General features: G+C 45.7%; 2 protein-coding genes across 3 annotated transcripts; one reads left to right on the top strand and one right to left on the bottom strand.

Moving 5' to 3' along the window:
• Positions 1-4,712: 4,712 nt before the first annotated feature.
• SPRTN (SprT-like N-terminal domain) lies at positions 4,713-10,303 on the bottom strand. The gene is made up of 5 exons (XM_033512661.1): positions 9,946-10,303; positions 8,655-8,754; positions 7,734-7,862; positions 6,638-6,905; positions 4,713-6,342 (listed from the first exon to the last, which is right to left on the bottom strand). Exons 1-5 carry the CDS (start codon positions 10,209-10,211, stop codon positions 5,621-5,623), a joined length of 1,485 nt encoding a protein of 494 aa, XP_033368552.1. The 5' UTR covers positions 10,212-10,303; the 3' UTR covers positions 4,713-5,620.
• A 205-nt stretch (positions 10,304-10,508) lies between these two features.
• EXOC8 (exocyst complex component 8) lies at positions 10,509-18,389 on the top strand. Of its 2 annotated transcripts, XR_004496350.1 has the most exons (3): positions 10,509-12,078; positions 12,739-14,329; positions 16,969-18,389. XR_004496350.1 is itself a non-coding variant. In XM_015622852.3 (2 exons), exons 1-2 carry the CDS (start codon positions 10,555-10,557, stop codon positions 13,345-13,347), a joined length of 2,133 nt encoding a protein of 710 aa, XP_015478338.2. In that variant the 5' UTR covers positions 10,509-10,554; the 3' UTR covers positions 13,348-16,347. The 2 variants fall into 2 exon arrangements, 1 of the variants encoding a protein (XP_015478338.2); XM_015622852.3 differs by lacking the exon at positions 16,969-18,389 and having other exon boundaries at positions 12,739-16,347.
• Positions 18,390-18,688: the final 299 nt, after the last annotated feature.

Here is an 18,688-nt window from a genome sequence, read left to right as displayed (position 1 = left end):
GTGGTGAGAGCTGTCTGTGCCAAACCTTGCAGGGAGAGGAAGAAATGCACAGCTGGAAACCAGCTGGTGGTCAGAGATGGTGTGAGCACCTCAGGGCTGTACCAGGGCAAGGGCAAGCAGGTGGACCTTAATTGCCTTCAATTCAATTGCCTTCATTGCTGTCATTTCAATTTGACCTGAAGTCCTCCTGGGGTTGTTAGGTGGAAACCCAGGGCTGTGTAGGTTGGAAGGGGCTCCTGAAGGTGGTCTGGTCCAGCTCTCCTGCCCTTAAACAAGGTCACCCAGATCTGGATGCCCAAGACCATGTCCAATTGGGATTTGAGTATCTTCAAGGATAGACACTCCACAACCTCTGCAGGAAACCTGTTCCCATGTTCAGCCACCCTTGTTGAAAGAAAATTTTTTCTCTTCCTTAAATTAAATTTCCCATGTAGGTACTGCTAAATATAAATCAAAGGAACAACCCAAAGGATTCTTAGCAGCATATCCTGGGGAACACAGCAGATTTAAGACTGGAGTCCCTTACTTGCATACTCCACCTGGTACAGGTGCCATCCTCTCTGAGGTGTTGGTTTATCCTCAGATTGACTCTTCCCTTCGGATGTTTCTGTTTGCTATCTGCCAGAACTGCCCAGATGTGTGCCGTGTCCTTCCAGAGCCGCAGTACCCGGAGCAGCCCCCGAGGTCCTGTGACACAGCAGGGAGCTTTCCTTGCTGTTGGTGTTGCAGCCAGGCCCTGTCCCACCCTGCAGCGGCTGCAGAGGCTGCACTGGCATCCCCAGGCAGGCACCTTCCAAGTGAGTCGCTTCAGCTTTGTGCCTGCCTCCAAACACAACCTTCCCAGAGAATCGAAACCTGCTTGTGGATCAGCGGCAGCAGATCCTTTGAGGAATGGCAGCAGATCCAGCCAGGGGATCCTTTGGAGAAGAAAGTGGATCATTACTGGGATGCTCCAGGGAAGAGACCAGTGTCAGTGGGAAGACAGAGGCAGGGCAGGAGAAAGTGGGGTAAGAGCAGAGAGGCCCTATGGCCATTCCTGCCATTGTAAATTGCTTACTGAAACCACGAGAAGAACTAAAACACCCAATGAAACAATGTTCTATAGCTCATATCCTGTACCAGGCCTTCACTGGGCTCATCTTGCCCCAGACTTTTTATGCCACTAGTGACAGCTCTCTGAAGAGAAGGTACTTGCAGTAAACACAAAAAACTATGATCCAGAGATTGACATCAGTTAAAGAAAAATAAAGTAATCACTGCTTTTAATTTAAGCAGTGGTGAAGCCAAATACTTGACCTGTTGCGTTTTGCCTCTTCAAAAATTCTTTGTTACTCAGTTTAGGAAATGTCACATCCAAGACATACTAAGGCAAAAAAGCAGGTGAAATAATGTGAATGAAAAATGATGGATGGAAGAGAGACAGGGTGAGCTATTGAGGCCAAGCTGCTGCACCTGCTTAGAAATTTAATCTAGTCTTAAAGCAGCCTGGCCTGGCAGAAGCTAAAAGGAAACAGAGGAATTAAGGCCATGGCCACATCCCATTTTAAGCCTCACACCTGTAGTACACTACCCTTCCCTGGGCCTGTTACACCCATCTGGCTCCCTGGCTCAGCCAAGGCACAAGAGTTTTGTGTTTTATAAACCCCTCTGACTTCCTAAAACTCTGTCCTGCTTCTCTTGCAGAACTGTGTTGGTGCCAAATGGTGACAGAAAATTAGCTTTCTCACTGCAGTGAATGCAAGCAATACATGTAACCCACAACAGGATGCCTTTGGGGTTACTCCTGAGTCCTCAACTAGAAAAATGAGCTATTCTCTCATCTTCCCAGTCCTTCTTGCAGCAAAGTTAAAGAATCACTCACAGAATCTACTTAGCTGTAAATTTAGTTTACATTTCCCAGCTAGGATATTTCCCCACCACCACCACCATCACCACTATTCTTCCTTCTTTTACTTGTTTGTGGTCCAGCCAGGGCGGCTGCTGCTGCTGCTGCTGCTGTTCAGCCTGGAGTGCAGTCTAGGTGAAGTAGGAGCCAGCAGTCCTGCACTCTGTTGTCTCCCCGCTCAGGTTCGAGAGGAAGCAATAAGAATTCCTTACGTGCAAGGAGTGCCACCTAACGGCATGTAGAAGGATCCCAAGGCTCCGCACAGCCTGGGTTCTGGGCTTCCTTTTCCTCATACACACGAGTCTATGAAATCACACACACTTTTTTTTTTTATGTACAGTGAAATGCAAGTCTCTTTCGTGGCCTGTCTGCCCACAAACCACACTTCAAGGGTAATTTTTATGCAGAGTCTTTACATTCATATTTCAAAAAACAGTTTCTTGAATCCCTCCCAGGACTTCAAGACAGCTGTAGGAGTCCAGATGCCAGTAAGAGCGTGGCTATTTCAGTTTGGAGTGTAAAACTGGCAAATGTTGGCTGTTAAGGAGCAGCTGCTGGAGACCAGCGGTTTCACTGCTGCCTTTGCCATGCTCACAGGGAGATGTAGGCCAGGTGTAACCTCACGGGGTCACCAGGTCCAACCTTTTAGTGGCCTTTTGATTTAGGGTGACAAGATTCAACAGGCACAGACACGGTGTTCTAGGATGACCAGACCCAGCAGTGGTGAAGAAAACTGCCGTGGTGGCAGCTTCTTAATGTTCTCCAGCCAGAGCAGTCTGCATCAGCCCACCATCACCATGGGTTGCTCCAACTACTTGGAAGAGATGTCCATCTGGCCTTTTCCTCAGAAACGTGCTTTGACTCCTTCTGGCTGTTACCCTTCAGTCAGGACTATCTTGCTTTACTTGAAGAGATGCTGAGTGTATGGAAAACGCAGGAGAACGGAGGGGCTCCAGAAGAACACACAAGGAAGGAATTCCTCACAAGACACTTAATCTATTGCACGTCCTCCTGCTGCACCGAGGGAAGTTTGAAGTTTGAGTAGCTACTTTGCACCTCAGGGATTATGATTAGTTTCTTATCCAGTTATGACTAAGCCCTCTCTAGCCTTTGATTTTGTATTAGGTTATTACCTGGTGACCTTCACTACGCTGGCCCAGGGGCAGGTAGCACAGCCTGTTCCAAATAAGCAATATATCTCAAGTTCTTCTCTTGGAAAATGTTCCTAGAAAGGGGGCTCAGGTAAGAGGTTTCTGATTCCACACTCTGAGCAGCAGGGCCTGCTTCCACCTAGATGTAAGTAGCCTCCTCACCACCTTAGGCACAGGCATTAGGGTTGAACTGGCTGTGAAAATACACATCTCCCATGTGACCTGAATATGCCAGGTGAAAACAGAGGTTGGGTTAAAACAGAGAGCAACACACACTGCTTTTAAAGTATGTTCTAAAATAGATTATTTTATCTTCTTGCAAGATACTAATCCATTTTACTAGCCCTGAGTTCTTCCTAGTGATTCATCAGAACTCAAATATTATGAAAACTTCCTAGATAACATTTCCATAAAGTAAAATATACTTCCTAATATTTGACCTTCAAGATTTCGTGCCTGATAACCAGTTTCAAGGCATCTGAAGAGCAGTCTCTTATGATAATAAGGAAAGGGCCAAGTAAACCCCACTTAGGTAGTTTTAATCTCTGCAACTCCTCTCTGAATTATCTGGAGCAACTCTTGTAAGTCACCACAAAATGAGACGGCTTTTTAGTTTGCAGAACCTTCTGTTGACAAAATGCACACACACGCTTGACCCTCCTTCACAGCTGGTTTGCCTCGGAAATCGAGTCTATTAACTTGTTTCTCTGATTTCCATTCAGGCAACTTATGCTGCACTTCAGTGAAGCGTGTTTGTTCAAGGCTCACTGACAGATTGTGCTGTTCCAGGCAGTATCTAAACTCACTCAAGGACAAAGACAACCAACAGAGAAGATGAAATTTCTCACCTTCGACCCAAATTGAGCAGCATATTTAAAAAAACATAGTACCCATAGTCATTGTTATCCTTGTGGGTAGGACATTGTATTCAAGCACAACATTTCATAGAAACAGCATTTGTAGAAACATACCCAAAATGAAGAATGAAACATACCCATGACCCATTAATAACAGCCTGCAATAAACAGCAACTGCAAAGCCTTCCTCTCTGGGCAGGAGAGATCCTGGTATTAGAATACATCCTTGTAAAAACACATATGACAGAGGTGCTATTTTTCCATAGCTAATCCAGAGCTGCTCAATTGTTTGGACAATGATCTATTTTAGGACATGTGTATATGAGGGTCAGACTTGCCTACAGCTTATGTTTCCCCCCTCCCTCAACAGGCTACACTGTTCAGTAAATTCTTCATTTGTTTTCTGATTGTCATTCAAATGAACAATTCAGAAGTAAAAGAAGACATCAGGAAAAATCCCCACATTTAACAATACTCACAATCCTTCTCCTTTACTCCCATCTGTCACTGTAGGAAAGGCAAATGAGGAAACTACAGGGAGAAATTTTAATGGAAATATCTCTCAAAAATGCTTCATGATGTGAGAGATGCTTTGTGGTGCAACCCTTATCCTCATCTTAAAAAGATAATACAAATATTTCTGGGCAGTCCTGTCCTTGAAAATGTCAAGTATCACTGGAAACACTGATAGATGCTGCAGCTTTAAGAATGAAGCATGGAAAATTGACATGGCAAAGCAAGTTCTACTATCCGTATTTGTAAAATTTTTACAGAAGTGCAACAATAGTGAAACTTTTAAAAACAGGATGGAGACAGCAGCAGTTGATACAATCTGTATTCACCAGTACCCGTTTTTACAGGGAAATTCAAGAAGGAAAAGTGTTCATACAGAAAGGCTCTAATAAACAGACTGTTGTCAAATATACAGGTGAACCCACTGGAAAGTGACACAAAATGGCCAGGCTTAGTGGAAGTTTAAACTTCAGTAACAATTTATTCAAAGTTTGCAAGAACAAAGTAATTTACATTAAACTTCTGTAGTGTTAATATTTTTTAAAATATGAAGCATCTAAAATGAGTTAAGAGACCTGGAGTAATACTGTACACATGTACAAACCAGGCTGATACAGCCATTTAAAATTACAGTAACAAGGTATAAAACAATTCTGGTTAAAAGCTATTTATACTAAACAATTTTTATGTTTAAGCGAACATACTTACTGATTGTAAGGAATCAAACTGTTTTATGTTTAACATTAGTGCAACCTTAATATTATTGAAACCTGAGTGCAGCAAGAGAAGGTTTCAGGAAGCCAACATAAAACACAGGTGCCTGGCACTCCTAACTCTTCGTGGCACAATGGTTTTAGTACTCAACTGACTGGCCTGCTAACCACAAACCTGGCTGGCTTCCAGAAGCAGCAAAATAAAGACTGGCAGGTAATGTCACTTTAATCCTAATTTGTCCTGTATAGCACTGGAAGTTCAACTGGCAAATCATGAGAGCTGTTATGACATGTGCTGGAACAATCTTTACCTGTATTTCTAGCAGCATTCCACAGAATTTTTACTTAGGAGCATGAGGATATGGAGGTTGGTTACATTTTAAATTCCATTTCAGAACAGGCACACAGTAGTGTAACCACAGCTGAACAAACCCTGAGCAAATTACCTTTCAAACAATGTTTCCAGCCCTGGTTTATCTTTTTAAGAAACTTTCTGCTGTTTTACACAAGACAATAATCAAGGTGTTCATTAATTTTAGATTCCAAAACGTCAGTCTCACAGACAGGACAGCTGACTCTTCTATCCTGCCTCACAGGATTGCTAGGACTTGCAGAGGACTGTGTAAACTCAGCTCTGGTTTTTGGAGTTGCAGTGACATCAGTACCCTCCTTTTTGATGAAATACTTTTCAAAGGCAGTTTTGTCTTCCTTTTTTGGCCATTGCTGTAGTGTATTAACACATTCTAAGCTTTTTTTCTCAGATGCACCCTGAGCTCTTGCAGTCTGCTCCAAACAAATTTGCTTTGGTGACCAGTTAGAAGCTGACATAGCCCTCTTGCCCACTGGTGAGCCTTGGCTTGATGTTTCTTCAGCAACACGAGCCACCCTAGCAGGCAATCCCCAGTCGTTCTCATCATCTTCTGTACTAGCAGCAGAGGGTTTTGGAAACTCACGCTTTAAAGCTAAGTTGCTCTTCCCACCGGCACCACTGGTAAGAAGTGGAAATATGCCACTATGGGGTCGTTTTTCCATTTTTTTCTCATTTTTAGGGATTGGTATTGTCCTTACTGCTGAATGATGCAGTGAGCCATGTGCTTCACTGTCTACAGTGGAGCTGCTGGCATTTGTGTTTTTCTCTGAAAGAACACTGTCTCCTCCTCCGAGACGATATCCCGTTCCACTAAAAGGAGTCAGGTTTTGCATGCCATGCATTTGTGTCTTGCCTGCAAAATCAGATTAAAAAGTTAATAATTTTTTCATTAAAAAAATCATGGGCTGAGTATTAGAGGTGCTTCATACAAATAAATCTGCTGCTTGAAAATAATGCCTCAAACTAAGCTTTTTGTAGGCAATTCAGTTGAGGAGCAGCCTAGAAGTGCACAAACAAACAGGCCCTGTTCTTTGGCTATGTAACAGTAACATCTAAACCAAGCTTGTGTAATGTTTAGTCCATATTCATTCAAGAAAACGTCTGGACAAAAATCAGTATGGAAAAGAAAAAAAAAAATCATAAAATACCTTTGTTAGTTGACTTGAAATGTGGAGGTTTTTCTGTCTGAGTTTTCTGCTTGGACTTCTCTGAGAACTTCTCTGGCTCCTTCACTTTTGTGAACGTGCCCCCACACGTCCTTTGATGTTCATCCCACCAGAAGTCATGTGCAGAGGGTGCTCTGTTCATTGAGCGCTTCACATATCCAAAGTAAGGCGCTCTGTTTTGGCAGGGGCCGTTGCATCGCCACCAGTGCTGGCGGTACAAATTAATCTCATCATAAAAATTGTGATAGATCTACATTAAAAACAAACAAACAAAAACAAAACCAAAAAAATTCCAGTCATTCAAGAAGATACAAGCTTTATACCACTAGCTCTTAGTATTTTTTTAAAAACCTGTTTCCATTAAATTCCTTCCACTACTGCTGTGATTTCTATATCAGCAGTTAGAAGAGTAACTGAGTAAAATTTGTACCTGAGTAAAATTTGATCAACATTTAGCTACCATGAAAACAAAGCTTTAAAAAACATAGATAGGACGTGTAGGAATACGGCCTGGTTATTTTGTTTGAACTGCAGTAAAATCACTTTGAAATCACATTTGAAATCATTTTGAAATCACTTTGAAACCACATTTTTTGAAATCTATGTACAATTTCACCAAGACGAAATGTTTAGAATTCATAGCAAACAACACCAGTATTGTATTCTCCTTTCAGCTATTACCTTAACTGATCTTGTTAGACACATTTTTTTAAATATTGACATGAAATCATTACCCTCTATTGACATAAACCTTGACTGCTCTCCACATGGATCACTTCTCTCCCTGCTACCATTAAGCTGTTTCTAGTTTACCACAAAAGCTTAAAGAATAATTCTTACAGAGAACACATCAACAATGAAAATTATATGACAAACAACTCACCACATCTTCCTCAACCTGTTCCCACCACCATCCCCAATAAAATGACAATGGAACTGGCACATCCTTGGATGCAAATTTGTATTGGTACCAACTGTGGAGCATCTGACAAGAACATTCCTTATTCCACACTGGCCAACTAAAACACCAAATCAGGAAGAAAGCTCGATTAAATCAGGTGAAGAGGATTGTTCTTACTGTGACATTGGCTCCGGTCAAGAGATTAATGCGACGCATGTGCTTGCAGAACTCTGGTCCATGGGACTCACGATCTTTGTCATTATGAGTAACAAAGAGCAGGGCATGGATCATTTCATGCAACAGTGTCTGAAATGATGCAACCATTAGATATTCACTGAAAAGCACTGCATTTTCAGTTTCACTATTAAGCTGCAAGTATTTTACTCTTCTACATTGATTGTGGTACTGACCTTAACTCTGAATAGTCACGTATTCAGTGTGGGTAATAAAAACATAATGCTTTGATCTATCAAACCAAATTACCCCTATTCCCACATCACTAAAACATACTGCAGAATATCACTAAAATAAGCAGCACTCCAAAAAGGAGAAATAATCCTCAAACTTAAACCAGATCTTTAAAGACATCATGCCCTACACAACCCCCAGAAAGAGACACTTTTGAGCAAGCTGAAACTCTACATGTCTGTTCTTAGGCAAATCTGAATGTTCAGCCAGCTCAAAGCAGCAGCTCTGGCAGAGGCCCAAGAAGCAACAGAAAGTCACGTTAAGTCCTATCCTATATCCTTATTTTCTGCTGTTGGTCTTTTCAAAACTACAGTCCATGTTTGGTTTGAATATTAAAAGATAATTCAGGAGTTAGAAACTCAGGGTGTCTTTTTCTCTACATAAAGTCAATAAAATAACCAAGTGACTTTAGACTTCTACCTGGAGTTGCCCACTTAGAAAAATAAAACTAGAGATTACCATGGTACTGCAACACAAGCCACACAAACCTAACAGTAAAGCCATCACTATTTTATGAGCTGTAAGTTACTGCATAAAAGAATCCCACTGTGAAATCTCAAATGTTTGTATGAAGCAGGGGGGTGGGCACAATACACTTCATGTGCAGATTCATAAGCCACATTCAAATACCTCCACAAGATCTTTCCTTGGCCGTAACTTTAGAAGCGGCTCACTGAGACGAATGGAACACAACCCACTTCTTTTGTGATATGAACAGATACCAGCAGAGCTGAAAGGAAAAGCAGAAAGAAAATATGAAAATCTATTTGCTTCTGTAGCACATGAAGGAAAGGGAGAATTTAAGTTAAAATGCCATCCCTTGTAAAAACATGCAACATCACTTAGAACATGGAATAAAATCGCTTTGAGTAGTTACTTGAAAAACTCAGCATGGTTAAGCAAAGAAAAAAAAAATCCACAAATTCCTTAGAGTAGAAAAACCTGCTTTGAAGGCAAAAGAATGTTTCCTTTAGAACTTGCGATGGACTGAAATACACTACAGGGAGGCTGGAGATTCACGGCAACAAACAATGACTTGATTGCTGGTTGTCTCAATTTTGCTCCCCACCCTTCATCAACTTTTGACTCATACCAAACTTACATACCTCTTTACTTCTGTGCACTCACCCCCCTTTTTTGTCCGTGTTAGTCCTACGGAGTCAGTCCTGTATCGATGCAATATCCAGCTATTTCCAAATGTCTAAAGTACACTACAACCAGCAGAGGATAAGAGGCAGCAGGACTCCAGCCGCCAGAAGCTGCATCTGCTGCACAACTGCAGACTGCACTTCAAAGATTCCTGGGTTTGTTTAACCTCGAACTTCTTCTATATTCCCCTTCCTAGTCTAGTCTAAATTTTACCAATATACTATTATTGGTTCCTATTCGCCTTTCTGCCGTGCACTAAAACTATCACAAAGACAACCAGAGCAGCAACACGAGTACGTGAGGTTTCCACACACACCATCTCAGACCAAGTAATTCCTTGCGTTTTAACATCCCTCCGGCTCGCCTGCACCCCGGGGAAAGCCACTGACGGCTGCCAGGGGCGACAGATGCAAGGCAAGGGACACAAAGACAGCGACCAGCTCATGTCGCGCCGTACGGGCTCTGCCAGCGACGCGGGACATCGGAGTGCCCGGGAAGAGAAGCCGTGGCAGCAGCACGGCGCTGGCGGGGCACAGCGAGGAGCGGCGGAGGGACAAGCGAAGCTGCTCCCCGACAGCCGCCGCGGCCCCACGGCTGCCGGCCCATCCCAGCGCCCCGACACCGCGGACGCCGCCGGTGTGGGCAGGCGGAGGCACGGCGGGCAGCTCCCGAAACACAAGGATCGGCCTCCCTGCCGCCTTCCCGGCCCTGACCACCGCCACACACCCCCCGGGACAGGGCAGCCCCGGCCCCACAGCCCCCGGTGCCGCACCTGGTCATGCGGGGGCTCCAGGACACCGTGACAGCCTCCAGCTTGCCCCAGAAGAGCGTCTGGTTGAACTGCACGAACAGGGCGTGCACGTCGGGGCTGGGGTCCAGCAGCTCCCACGCCTCGTCCACCACCGACAGCGGGCGGAGGGACGAGCGGTAAGGAGAGACATCAGGGCGCTTTGCTATGGCTGCTGCCGCCGCTGCCTCGTCCTGCTCTTCCCACTCCTTCTGGAGCCTGAGCGCCAACAAGAAATCCTCGTCCTCCATCCCGAGCGCAGCTCCCACCGACCGCCACCGCCGCAGCCGGAACCCCCATCAGCCACCGCGGCGCAGGCGCAGCACCGACCACGGCCCGCAGCAGCCGCCGCGTCCTTCCGGCAGCGGCTCCTCCGCCCCTTCCTTTCTTCCCTTTCCTTTCCTTTCCTTCCCTTGTTTCCTTCCTTCCCTTCCCTTCCCTTCCCTCCGCCTCTTCCTTCCCTTCCCTCCGCCCCCGCCCCGCCCGGCGCGGTCCCACCGTGTCACTGCCGGGCCGCGGGGCGCAGGCGCGGTGTCCCCGGCGGCGGCGGCGGAGCGGGTACCGGGCGGCGGCGGCTCCGGCTCCGGTGCGGACATGGCGCTGTCGCTGGGCGAGGGCGGCGGCGGGAGCCGGCTGCGGCGGCAGCTGGAGTCGGGCGGCTTCGCGGCGGGCGAGTACGTGAAGCAGCTGTCGCAGCAGTCGGACGGGGACCGGGACCTGCAGGAGCACCGGCAGCGCATCCAGGCGCTGAGCGAGGAGACGGCGCAGAGCCTGAAGCGCAACGTCTACCAAAACTACCGGCAGTTCATCGAGACGGCGCGGGAGATCAGCTACCTGGAGAGCGAGATGTACCAGCTCAGCCACATTCTCACCGAGCAGAAGGGCATCATGGAGGCCGTCACCCAGGCCCTGCTCCTCCAGGCCGACCGCGACGACCCCGCCCTGGGCGCCCGCCGCGCCGCCGCCGCCGACCCCTTCCTGCCGCTGTCGGCCAAGGATGCGGCGGCCAACGAGGAGGGGCGGCAGCGCACTCTCACCACCCTCCTGGAGAAGGTGGAGGGCTGCCGCGACCTCCTGCCCGAGAGCCCCGGCAAGTACCTGGTGTACAACGGCGACCTGGTGGAGTACGATGCGGATCACATGGCGCAGATCCAGCGGGTGCACGCCTTCCTCATGAACGACTGCCTGCTGGTGGCCACCGCCCTGCCCAACCGGCGCGGTGCCTACCGCTACGACGCCCTGTACCCCCTCGACGGGCTGGCCGTGGTCAACGTCAAGGACAACCCGCCTATGAAGGACATGTTCAAGCTGCTCATGTTCCCCGAGAGCCGCATCTTCCAGGCTGAGAACGCCAAGATCAAGAAGGAGTGGCTGGAGGTGCTGGAGGAGACCAAGCGCAGCCGTGCCCTCAGCGAGAAGCGGCGCCTGGAGCAGGAGGCCCTGCCCCGGCCCGCCCCGGCGCCCCCCGAATCCACCAACCCCTTCGACGAGGATGAGGACGAGGAAGAGGAGGATGAGCCCTCCGCTGAGGAGGAGGTTGTTGACCTCTCGCTTGAGTGGATCCAGGAGCTGCCCGAGGACCTGGACGTCTGCATTGCTCAGCGGGACTTCGAGGGGGCGGTGGACCTCTTGGATAAACTGAACGAGTACCTGGCGGACAAGCCCGTGAGCCAGCCCGTGAAGGAGCTGCGGGCCAAGGTGGACGAGCGCGTCCGGCAGCTCACGGACGTGCTGGTGTTCGAGCTGTCCCCGGACCGCTCGCTGCGGGGAGGCCCGCGGGCCACCCGCCGGGCCGTGTCCCAGCTCATTCGCCTGGGCCAGTCCACCAAGGCCTGCGAGCTGTTCCTGAAGAACCGGGCGGCCGCCGTGCAGACGGCCATCCGGCAGCTGCGCATCGAGGGCGCCACGCTGCTCTACATCCACAAGCTCTGCCATGTCTTCTTCACCAGCCTCCTGGAGACGGCCAGGGAGTTTGAGACGGACTTCGCTGGCAACAACGGCTGCTACTCGGCCTTTGTTGTCTGGGCCCGCTCGTCCATGAGGATGTTTGTGGATGCCTTTAGTAAGCAAGTGTTCGATAGCAAAGAGAGTTTGTCAACTGCGGCAGAGTGTGTCAAGGTAAGAGAGTCCAAAGGGTGGGGTGGTGGGGCACAATAGCTCAAACAAAGGCTTCAAAGCTTTAAATTATCTTTTCTAACTCTGGTTTAGTTGTTGACTCTAGTGTGGGTCTCCAGAGAGGTTTCCTGCCTTGAAAGGTTAATATTCATTCGAGGTTTGTTTGGCTTTTTTCAGTTTGACAGAGGAAAGCCTTAAGGTTGTAATACACGGCAAGAAAAAAACGCTGCCTTTATCAGGAATGCAAAATGTGTTGATTCTTAGTTTCCCTTTAACTAATAGGAGGTTCTAAAATTTACATAAGCTACAACTGAATTGTAAGTACTTCAGAACTTTCTCTTTGTTTTCCAAGGCTGTCCTTAGCTACATTTTCATACCTTTTTTGCAAGACTGATTTTCTCAGGTTATGCTTTCTTTCAGCTGCAAATTGGAAGGGGGGGAAAAAAAAAAGCTTATGTTTGAGTGGGTTATAGTGTAATTGTCCAGAGGATTTTTGACAGCCATGGTGTGTCTTTCAGTTACTAATTTCTCATTAATGAGATTCTTAAAAGCATGAGAGACAAGTCTGAGTAACACTTCTAAGCTTTCTGAGATAAACTTGGTAAAAAATGTAAAGGGAGCCTGCACAGTAGTAACATCCTTTGCTTTTCTTTGTTATCCCAGGTAGCTAAAGAGCACTGCAAGCAGCTGAGTGAGATTGGACTGGATCTCACCTTCATCATTCACGCCCTCCTGGTAAAGGATATCAAGGGTGCTTTACAGAGCTACAAGGATATCATCATCGAGGCCACCAAGCACCGAAACTCTGAGGAGATGTGGAGAAAGATGAACCTGATGACTCCAGAGGCGCTGGGGAAGCTCAGGGAGGAGATGAGGAGCTGTGGGGTGGGCAATTTTGACCAATACACGGGTGATGACTGCTGGGTCAACCTCAGTTACACTGTAGTAGCTTTCACTAAGCAGACTATGGCCTTCTTGGAGGAAGCCTTAAAGCTTTACTTTCCAGAGCTGCATATGGTTCTTCTGGAGAGTCTTGTGGAAATCATCCTGGTGGCTGTCCAGCATGTCGATTACAGTTTACGGTGTGAGCAGGACCCTGAGAAAAAAGCATTCATTAGGCAGAATGCCTCTTTCCTGTATGAAACTGTCCTTCCTGTTGTGGAAAAAAGGTTTGAGGAAGGAGTTGGAAAGCCAGCCAAGCAGCTACAGGATCTGAGAAATGCCTCAAGACTGATGCGTGTAAATCCAGAAAGTACCACCTCTGTGGTGTGAAGTGAACCTGTTCCTGGGAACAAGGTGGCAGCACTTACTGAAGATGTTGTACATTGAACAGATGAACTAAGCAGGGGTTTTTTTGAGTCCCTGAAAGATGCAGAACTCTGCTGCATTCCAGAAGCTGAAGACTTTGAATCAATGCCTGCAAGCATGCAATGCTTTACTTGGTGGATGGGGTGTAGGGAAGTGATAAGGTGGAGGTCACATGTCCTTGGACAGCGTATCCTGTACGAAGGGTTTGTGTAGTATTTGTGACTTGGGGAATTACTGTAATACACAGATTTTGGCCAATTGTTTGTGAAAGTCTTACATACATCTGCAGCAGATGGCAGGAAAAGATCAATTCTCATCATGTCACTGTAGCAATTTATTTTTAAGGCAGTGTTCTGGGGAAGTGCTGAAGCATTCCCAGGGTGTGGTATTCAGTAAGGCACATCCACCAGACGTGACTCAGCACTGCAGCTAAATGACATGGATTTGCACAGTGTGATTTTTGTGGTAGCAATGCAGACTTTTCTTCAACATTGAGGTTATTTTCATTCATTTCAGAGGCAGATTGAAATAAAAACATTTATACAGTTTTTGGTGTTGGGGTGAAGGGGCTTCTGTTTAATAAGCTGGCCTGTCAGCCTAAATTACAGCTCTCTGAAAACAAACCTGCTGTCAGAACCATTTGTTCCCTTCAAGAGAAGTGAGAATAAATTGGTTCCCTTCCTCTTTATGTTCCTCTTCCATATTTTCTCCTGGATCTAATTGGGGTCATGTCCATGGAGTGAAGTGTGCACTGTTGCTTGAGATGTTGTCACAAATGCATCGTGGGCTGTTGTCTCCTGGCTGGAACCATAGTGAAGAGGCATACATGCCCTTGAGACATGCAGGGCAGGGAGAGGGACTGAAGGGACTGTTTCATTTGGAAGAAATGGAATGCTAGTTTCACTGTACAGAAGCAGCACCTGGTGAAGAGACTGTGAGGCTTTTGGTAAGAGATGTGAACTTTGAAATATACACTGTCTCCTGCAAGGACTAGCATCATTTCCTGTAATACAGCAATAAGCAAGAACAACTATCTTTTTTTTGCAGAAAACACAAGGATTTGGATGGCAATTTTAATGTTGATGGGGAAAGTTTATACAAATCCTCTTATGTTTGGACTGAATGGTGTTGGCTGTCTCATGCAGTAAACGTCTGAAAATAAAATAAGCCAAGTCTTGTGTCAAGGCTGGCTTTGGAAAGCTGTCAGCTTCAACTTCTAAGCTGTGCAAACTTCTTCTGCTTCTGTGCAAACTTTCTTAGTTGTGAGAAAATCATGTTACAGCTAAGGAACCTTGTATTAGTCCCTGAAAAAGTGTCCTTAACTGGAATAACTAAATATCCTGTTCCTGTAAGGCTTTCAAATTAAAGCTTTTGCAGTTTGTATCATGGTAATGAATGCCTTGTGACTGCCTGAACAAACAAAAAGTTTCACTGGTAAAACATTCTGCATAACTGTTAGACTGAAGCTTCTTAATTTCTCCCTCTTTTCATAGTGCCAGTTCAATGCAGTTTTCGCTTCAGTGGCTGGGTTTTGTTCTCTTGCTCTTCGGATGCCTTTTGAACTGTCAGGTTTTGTAAAGCATCCTATTGTCTCTGCTCACTTGCTTTTCAGTGTTTGGACCTTTTGCTAGCAACTCACAAAAAAAGTCCTACAAAATGTTTTTAAAGGGTAACTTGTTGCTCCCAACTTACATTGATTGAAAACCAGTGAAACAGCTCTACTTTTATTTTAAGGGACAGGGACAGTAAGTTAGAACTTGTGCAACATGTTCTGTCAAGGGGAGAGAGAGTCCTATTGGTGTTATTTCAGTAGGGAACTCTTTGACATCAGAACCTAGTGAAGTATAGCAAAGTAATATAATCTCTGTCATCTGTTTAAAGTGGGAGAGATGGCAGCCTAATCTGAAAAATACTTTTAAGTGAATTAGAAATGAGAGTTCTCTATGGTGATGGATATTTTGGACAAGAGGGGAAGAGAGAGCTTTTTTTCCTGTGAACACAGGTATATTTATCTTTTTTTTTAACATCAGAAGAAAGCAGAATAAATACAGATGAGCCTTATCTTCATGTGTGTGTGTGTTTGCAAGAGAAGGATTAGATGTGGAACTCTAGACTGATTATTGTGATGCTTGGGGATTTTATGCAAGAAGCTGAATTGTAGTTTCCCAATTCCCAAGCATTAACATCAGGCTGAAAAGGAGGAGAGCCCTGATCATGCTTCTGTTGTAAGCTGGTGTAGCACAGCTTGCCCTCATCAGAGGATCAAATTTGGAGTATAATTCTGCCACATGCTCTGTTATGCCTCTGTCACTGAGCCCTCCATCAATCTGTTTATGGCGCACTGAGCCTACTGATTTTGTCTCTGCTGTCATCCCTGGAGCAGTGGGTTTATGTTGATATCGGTTTTAATGCATCAGGGAATCTGGCTTTTCATTTGGGTCATCAAAAGTCATGTTCTTGTACCTGTCACAATTCAAACAGGTGTGGATTTGTATAAACTGCTATAAGTGGCACTGATACTTTGTAACTTGTGAATCTATTAGAGTCAAAACAAAAGAACAGCAGTAACAAAGAAAATGGTGTGGAATGAATCTGAACACACTTTTATGTTAACTTAGTTAACAGAGAAAAATCAGTGTATGCTGAGTCATAGTTTAATAAATTTCAGTTTTGGAATTGCACTTTCCTTTTCCTGAGCTGTACACTTGTGGCAATAAGTGTTGTTCAAGTTGGGATTTGCAGTAACTACTGAATAATATAATAGTTCTGCTGATTTGAGAAAGAACTAATACTGGGTTTTTTTGAGACAACTGTATATAAAATCTGGTTTCCTCTAGCTACTGTGACAAAATTGTGTACAATGATTTTTCCTTTAAAATTCGGATAAATTTATGTATTAGAATTTAATGCAATAACTTTTCTGAACAGTGAAGACCATGCATTAAAAATTTTGGACATACAGCACTAGCGGTGTATCTGTTTTGATCATCAGAAAGAGGATTTTGGTTTGAAGTTGGACTTCCAGTGAAGTCAGACAGCTTCAGGTCAGTCCCTTGTGAGGGAGAGGTGAACACAACCCTGTGTCCAAGATGATGCTGGAAGAAAATGTTGAACACAGAGGAGAGGCTGTACTCTCGTCTGATGGGACTTTGGGGTGTGTGTGTGATGGATTATCAACACCAAGGCAGCATAATGCTAAAAGGGTTTGTTGTCTTCCGGACTTTTTTGTGTCTGGAGTCCACCCACTCTTACCTTGGATGCTGAATGTGTAGTACAGCCTGTGCCCTCACTAGGTGGAGCTTTGTGCACTGAAACCTCAGCAGGCTGTGAGCAGGCTGAGCTGTGAGCTGTGCTGCCCTGCAGTGCGGCTTGGCAGGTTTTGGGTAGCATGCTGGGGGAAGAGCATGCTGCAGAGAATAATCCAGATGTTAGCTTCAGGTCGTTTTTATTCCATGGTAGTGGTTGGGTTCTGCATTTTCTGATTCTTGTACTGTTGGTTTTTAAGTTCTTCGTGTTTTCCTGAGGTGTTTCTGTACTGTTGGCATGCATCCTTCAGAATATTTCACCTTTCTGCTTTTCTTTCAGGTAGGTACCAATGCGTGACTTGTGTTCTGCCTGGGAAACACTGCTACACCTCAAGTTCCTGCAGAGATGTGAAAAGTTGCTTGTCTCAGCTGCAGTTTTATGTCTCATGTAAGAAGTTCAGATTAGTGACTTCTCAAAGTCAAGTTTGTGTGACCTCTGGTCACTTTACTTCAGTATTGGACTGAAATTCCCTTGTAACTTCATGCTCACAGCGCAGATTTGCACTCCAGCACGGTGACATAGAAGGTCCCCACCACCTATTGTAACTTACACGGTCTTGGTATTCCTTTTGCTGCCCAAGTGTTTCAATTTAACTGGGTTACCTTTTACTTAAAAATATTAGTAGTTTTGCAGGCTCTTAGTCTGTTTTCTCTGATGAATATCAAATCTGGCATGGGGCTTACCTGTCAAGCAGCTCTGTGACCACAGACATCTTTTTCCTCACAGGTTCAGGAATTGTGATACGCCTTCAATCCCTACAAAGTCTGAGGGATAGTGTGGAAAGAAACACCTCAAACTGTAGGGAAAATAGATTTATGTCATTTACCACTTCAAGGGATGTTGGCTGGAGTAATAGACCAGAATTTGATTGAGCTACCTTGGACACAGAGTTGTTACTTCTCATGTATTTATGAAACTTTGCTTATAAGGCTTCAGCAGCCTCAACATGTCCTGTAATAAATTCTCAATTTCAGGGTTACTCACTGAGTTAGATTACCTGCTGCAGATGTGCTCGGTTTGACACAGCAGAGACAAAGTACGGGCAAGGGACCTGTGCTGACCACTGAGCAGTAGTACCCTCCCTGGGGCTTCACGTGGCTGATCAGGGCAGTTTCAAGGCAATTTTAGATCACCCGCCTGAGGCCCTGTGGTATTTATTCTCTCTCCCTCCCCATGCAGTAGCCGCATTCCTTTCGATGGGCAGAGCATCCCACATCCCACCCAAGTGGGAGGATGAAGAGGAGCAGCTCCCCAAATTCCTTGAAGCGAGCTGCGGTGTCACAGGGCCACGAGCGGGGGTCCTGCGGGAGCTGTGCGGATTGGGGAGCGCAGACACCCCCTGCAAGAGGGCACTATCGCTGGGATTAATTCCATCTGCTCCCACCATCCGCTGCCACACAAAGCTGGTGCAAAAACTGAGAGATTGGTCTCTTGGTGTCAAGGCAGGAGCTGGACCCTGAGGCATCGTCTTAGATTGCCCAAAATATGATGTGGCCCTCCAGCTGCTGGGAATCTGGTTTAGATGTGCTAATAATATCTTGGCATGTGATTAGTGAATGCAATGCACTAGGAAGGTGGACCAGGAAAAAGAGCAGGTAGCATTAACTTCACTGCTGCTTGGGAAAACCTTGGAGATGCTTGGATTGATGATGTTTTCAAGTTATTTTAAAAAAATAAAATTAAAAGCATACAGCTCTTTATCTAATTGCACCAAGATGCATTGTTCTTCCTCTGTCCTTTCAGAAACTGACTCAAAAAAAATCAAAAGTCTCATGAAGGTAAGAGAGAGTGAGCCAAATCCACTGTGATACAAGGCATGTGATTCTAAACACTGCAAATTTTGGCAAAATTAAGATCTGAACTTCAGACATTCTCCAAACTGACAAAACTTTGCCTCACTCTTCCAGATTTCTGGACTTTGAGTTCTCTGGGCTTTGAGTCATTCCTACTGTTACTAAAAACCACAATTCACAGACAACAATCTGTGCCAGTCAGACTA

Source organism: Parus major, chromosome 3, assembly GCF_001522545.3.
Source record: "Parus major isolate Abel chromosome 3, Parus_major1.1, whole genome shotgun sequence".
NCBI lineage: Eukaryota > Metazoa > Chordata > Aves > Passeriformes > Paridae > Parus > Parus major.
The sequence above is the reverse complement of the archived record's forward strand: the minus strand, read 5'-3'. Positions and strand labels throughout refer to the sequence as shown.

What these genes read in the sequence shown, in the direction of transcription:
- EXOC8 (XM_015622852.3), top strand. Translation starts at nt 10,555, where the DNA reads ATGGCGCTGTCGCTGGGCGAGGGCGGCGGCGGGAGCCGGCTGCGGCGG. An exon ending in CTGCGGCAGAGTGTGTCAAG is followed by an intron (nt 12,079 to 12,738) that starts GTAAGAGAGTCC and finishes TTGTTATCCCAG; the next exon opens with GTAGCTAAAGAGCACTGCAA.
- SPRTN (XM_033512661.1), bottom strand. Translation starts at nt 10,211, where the DNA reads ATGGAGGACGAGGATTTCTTGTTGGCGCTCAGGCTCCAGAAGGAGTGG. An exon ending in TGGAGCCCCCGCATGACCAG is followed by an intron (nt 8,755 to 9,945) that starts GTGCGGCACCGG and finishes TTTTCCTTTCAG; the next exon opens with CTCTGCTGGTATCTGTTCAT. An exon ending in TTTCAAGTCAACTAACAAAG is followed by an intron (nt 6,343 to 6,637) that starts GTATTTTATGAT and finishes CTGATTTTGCAG; the next exon opens with GCAAGACACAAATGCATGGC.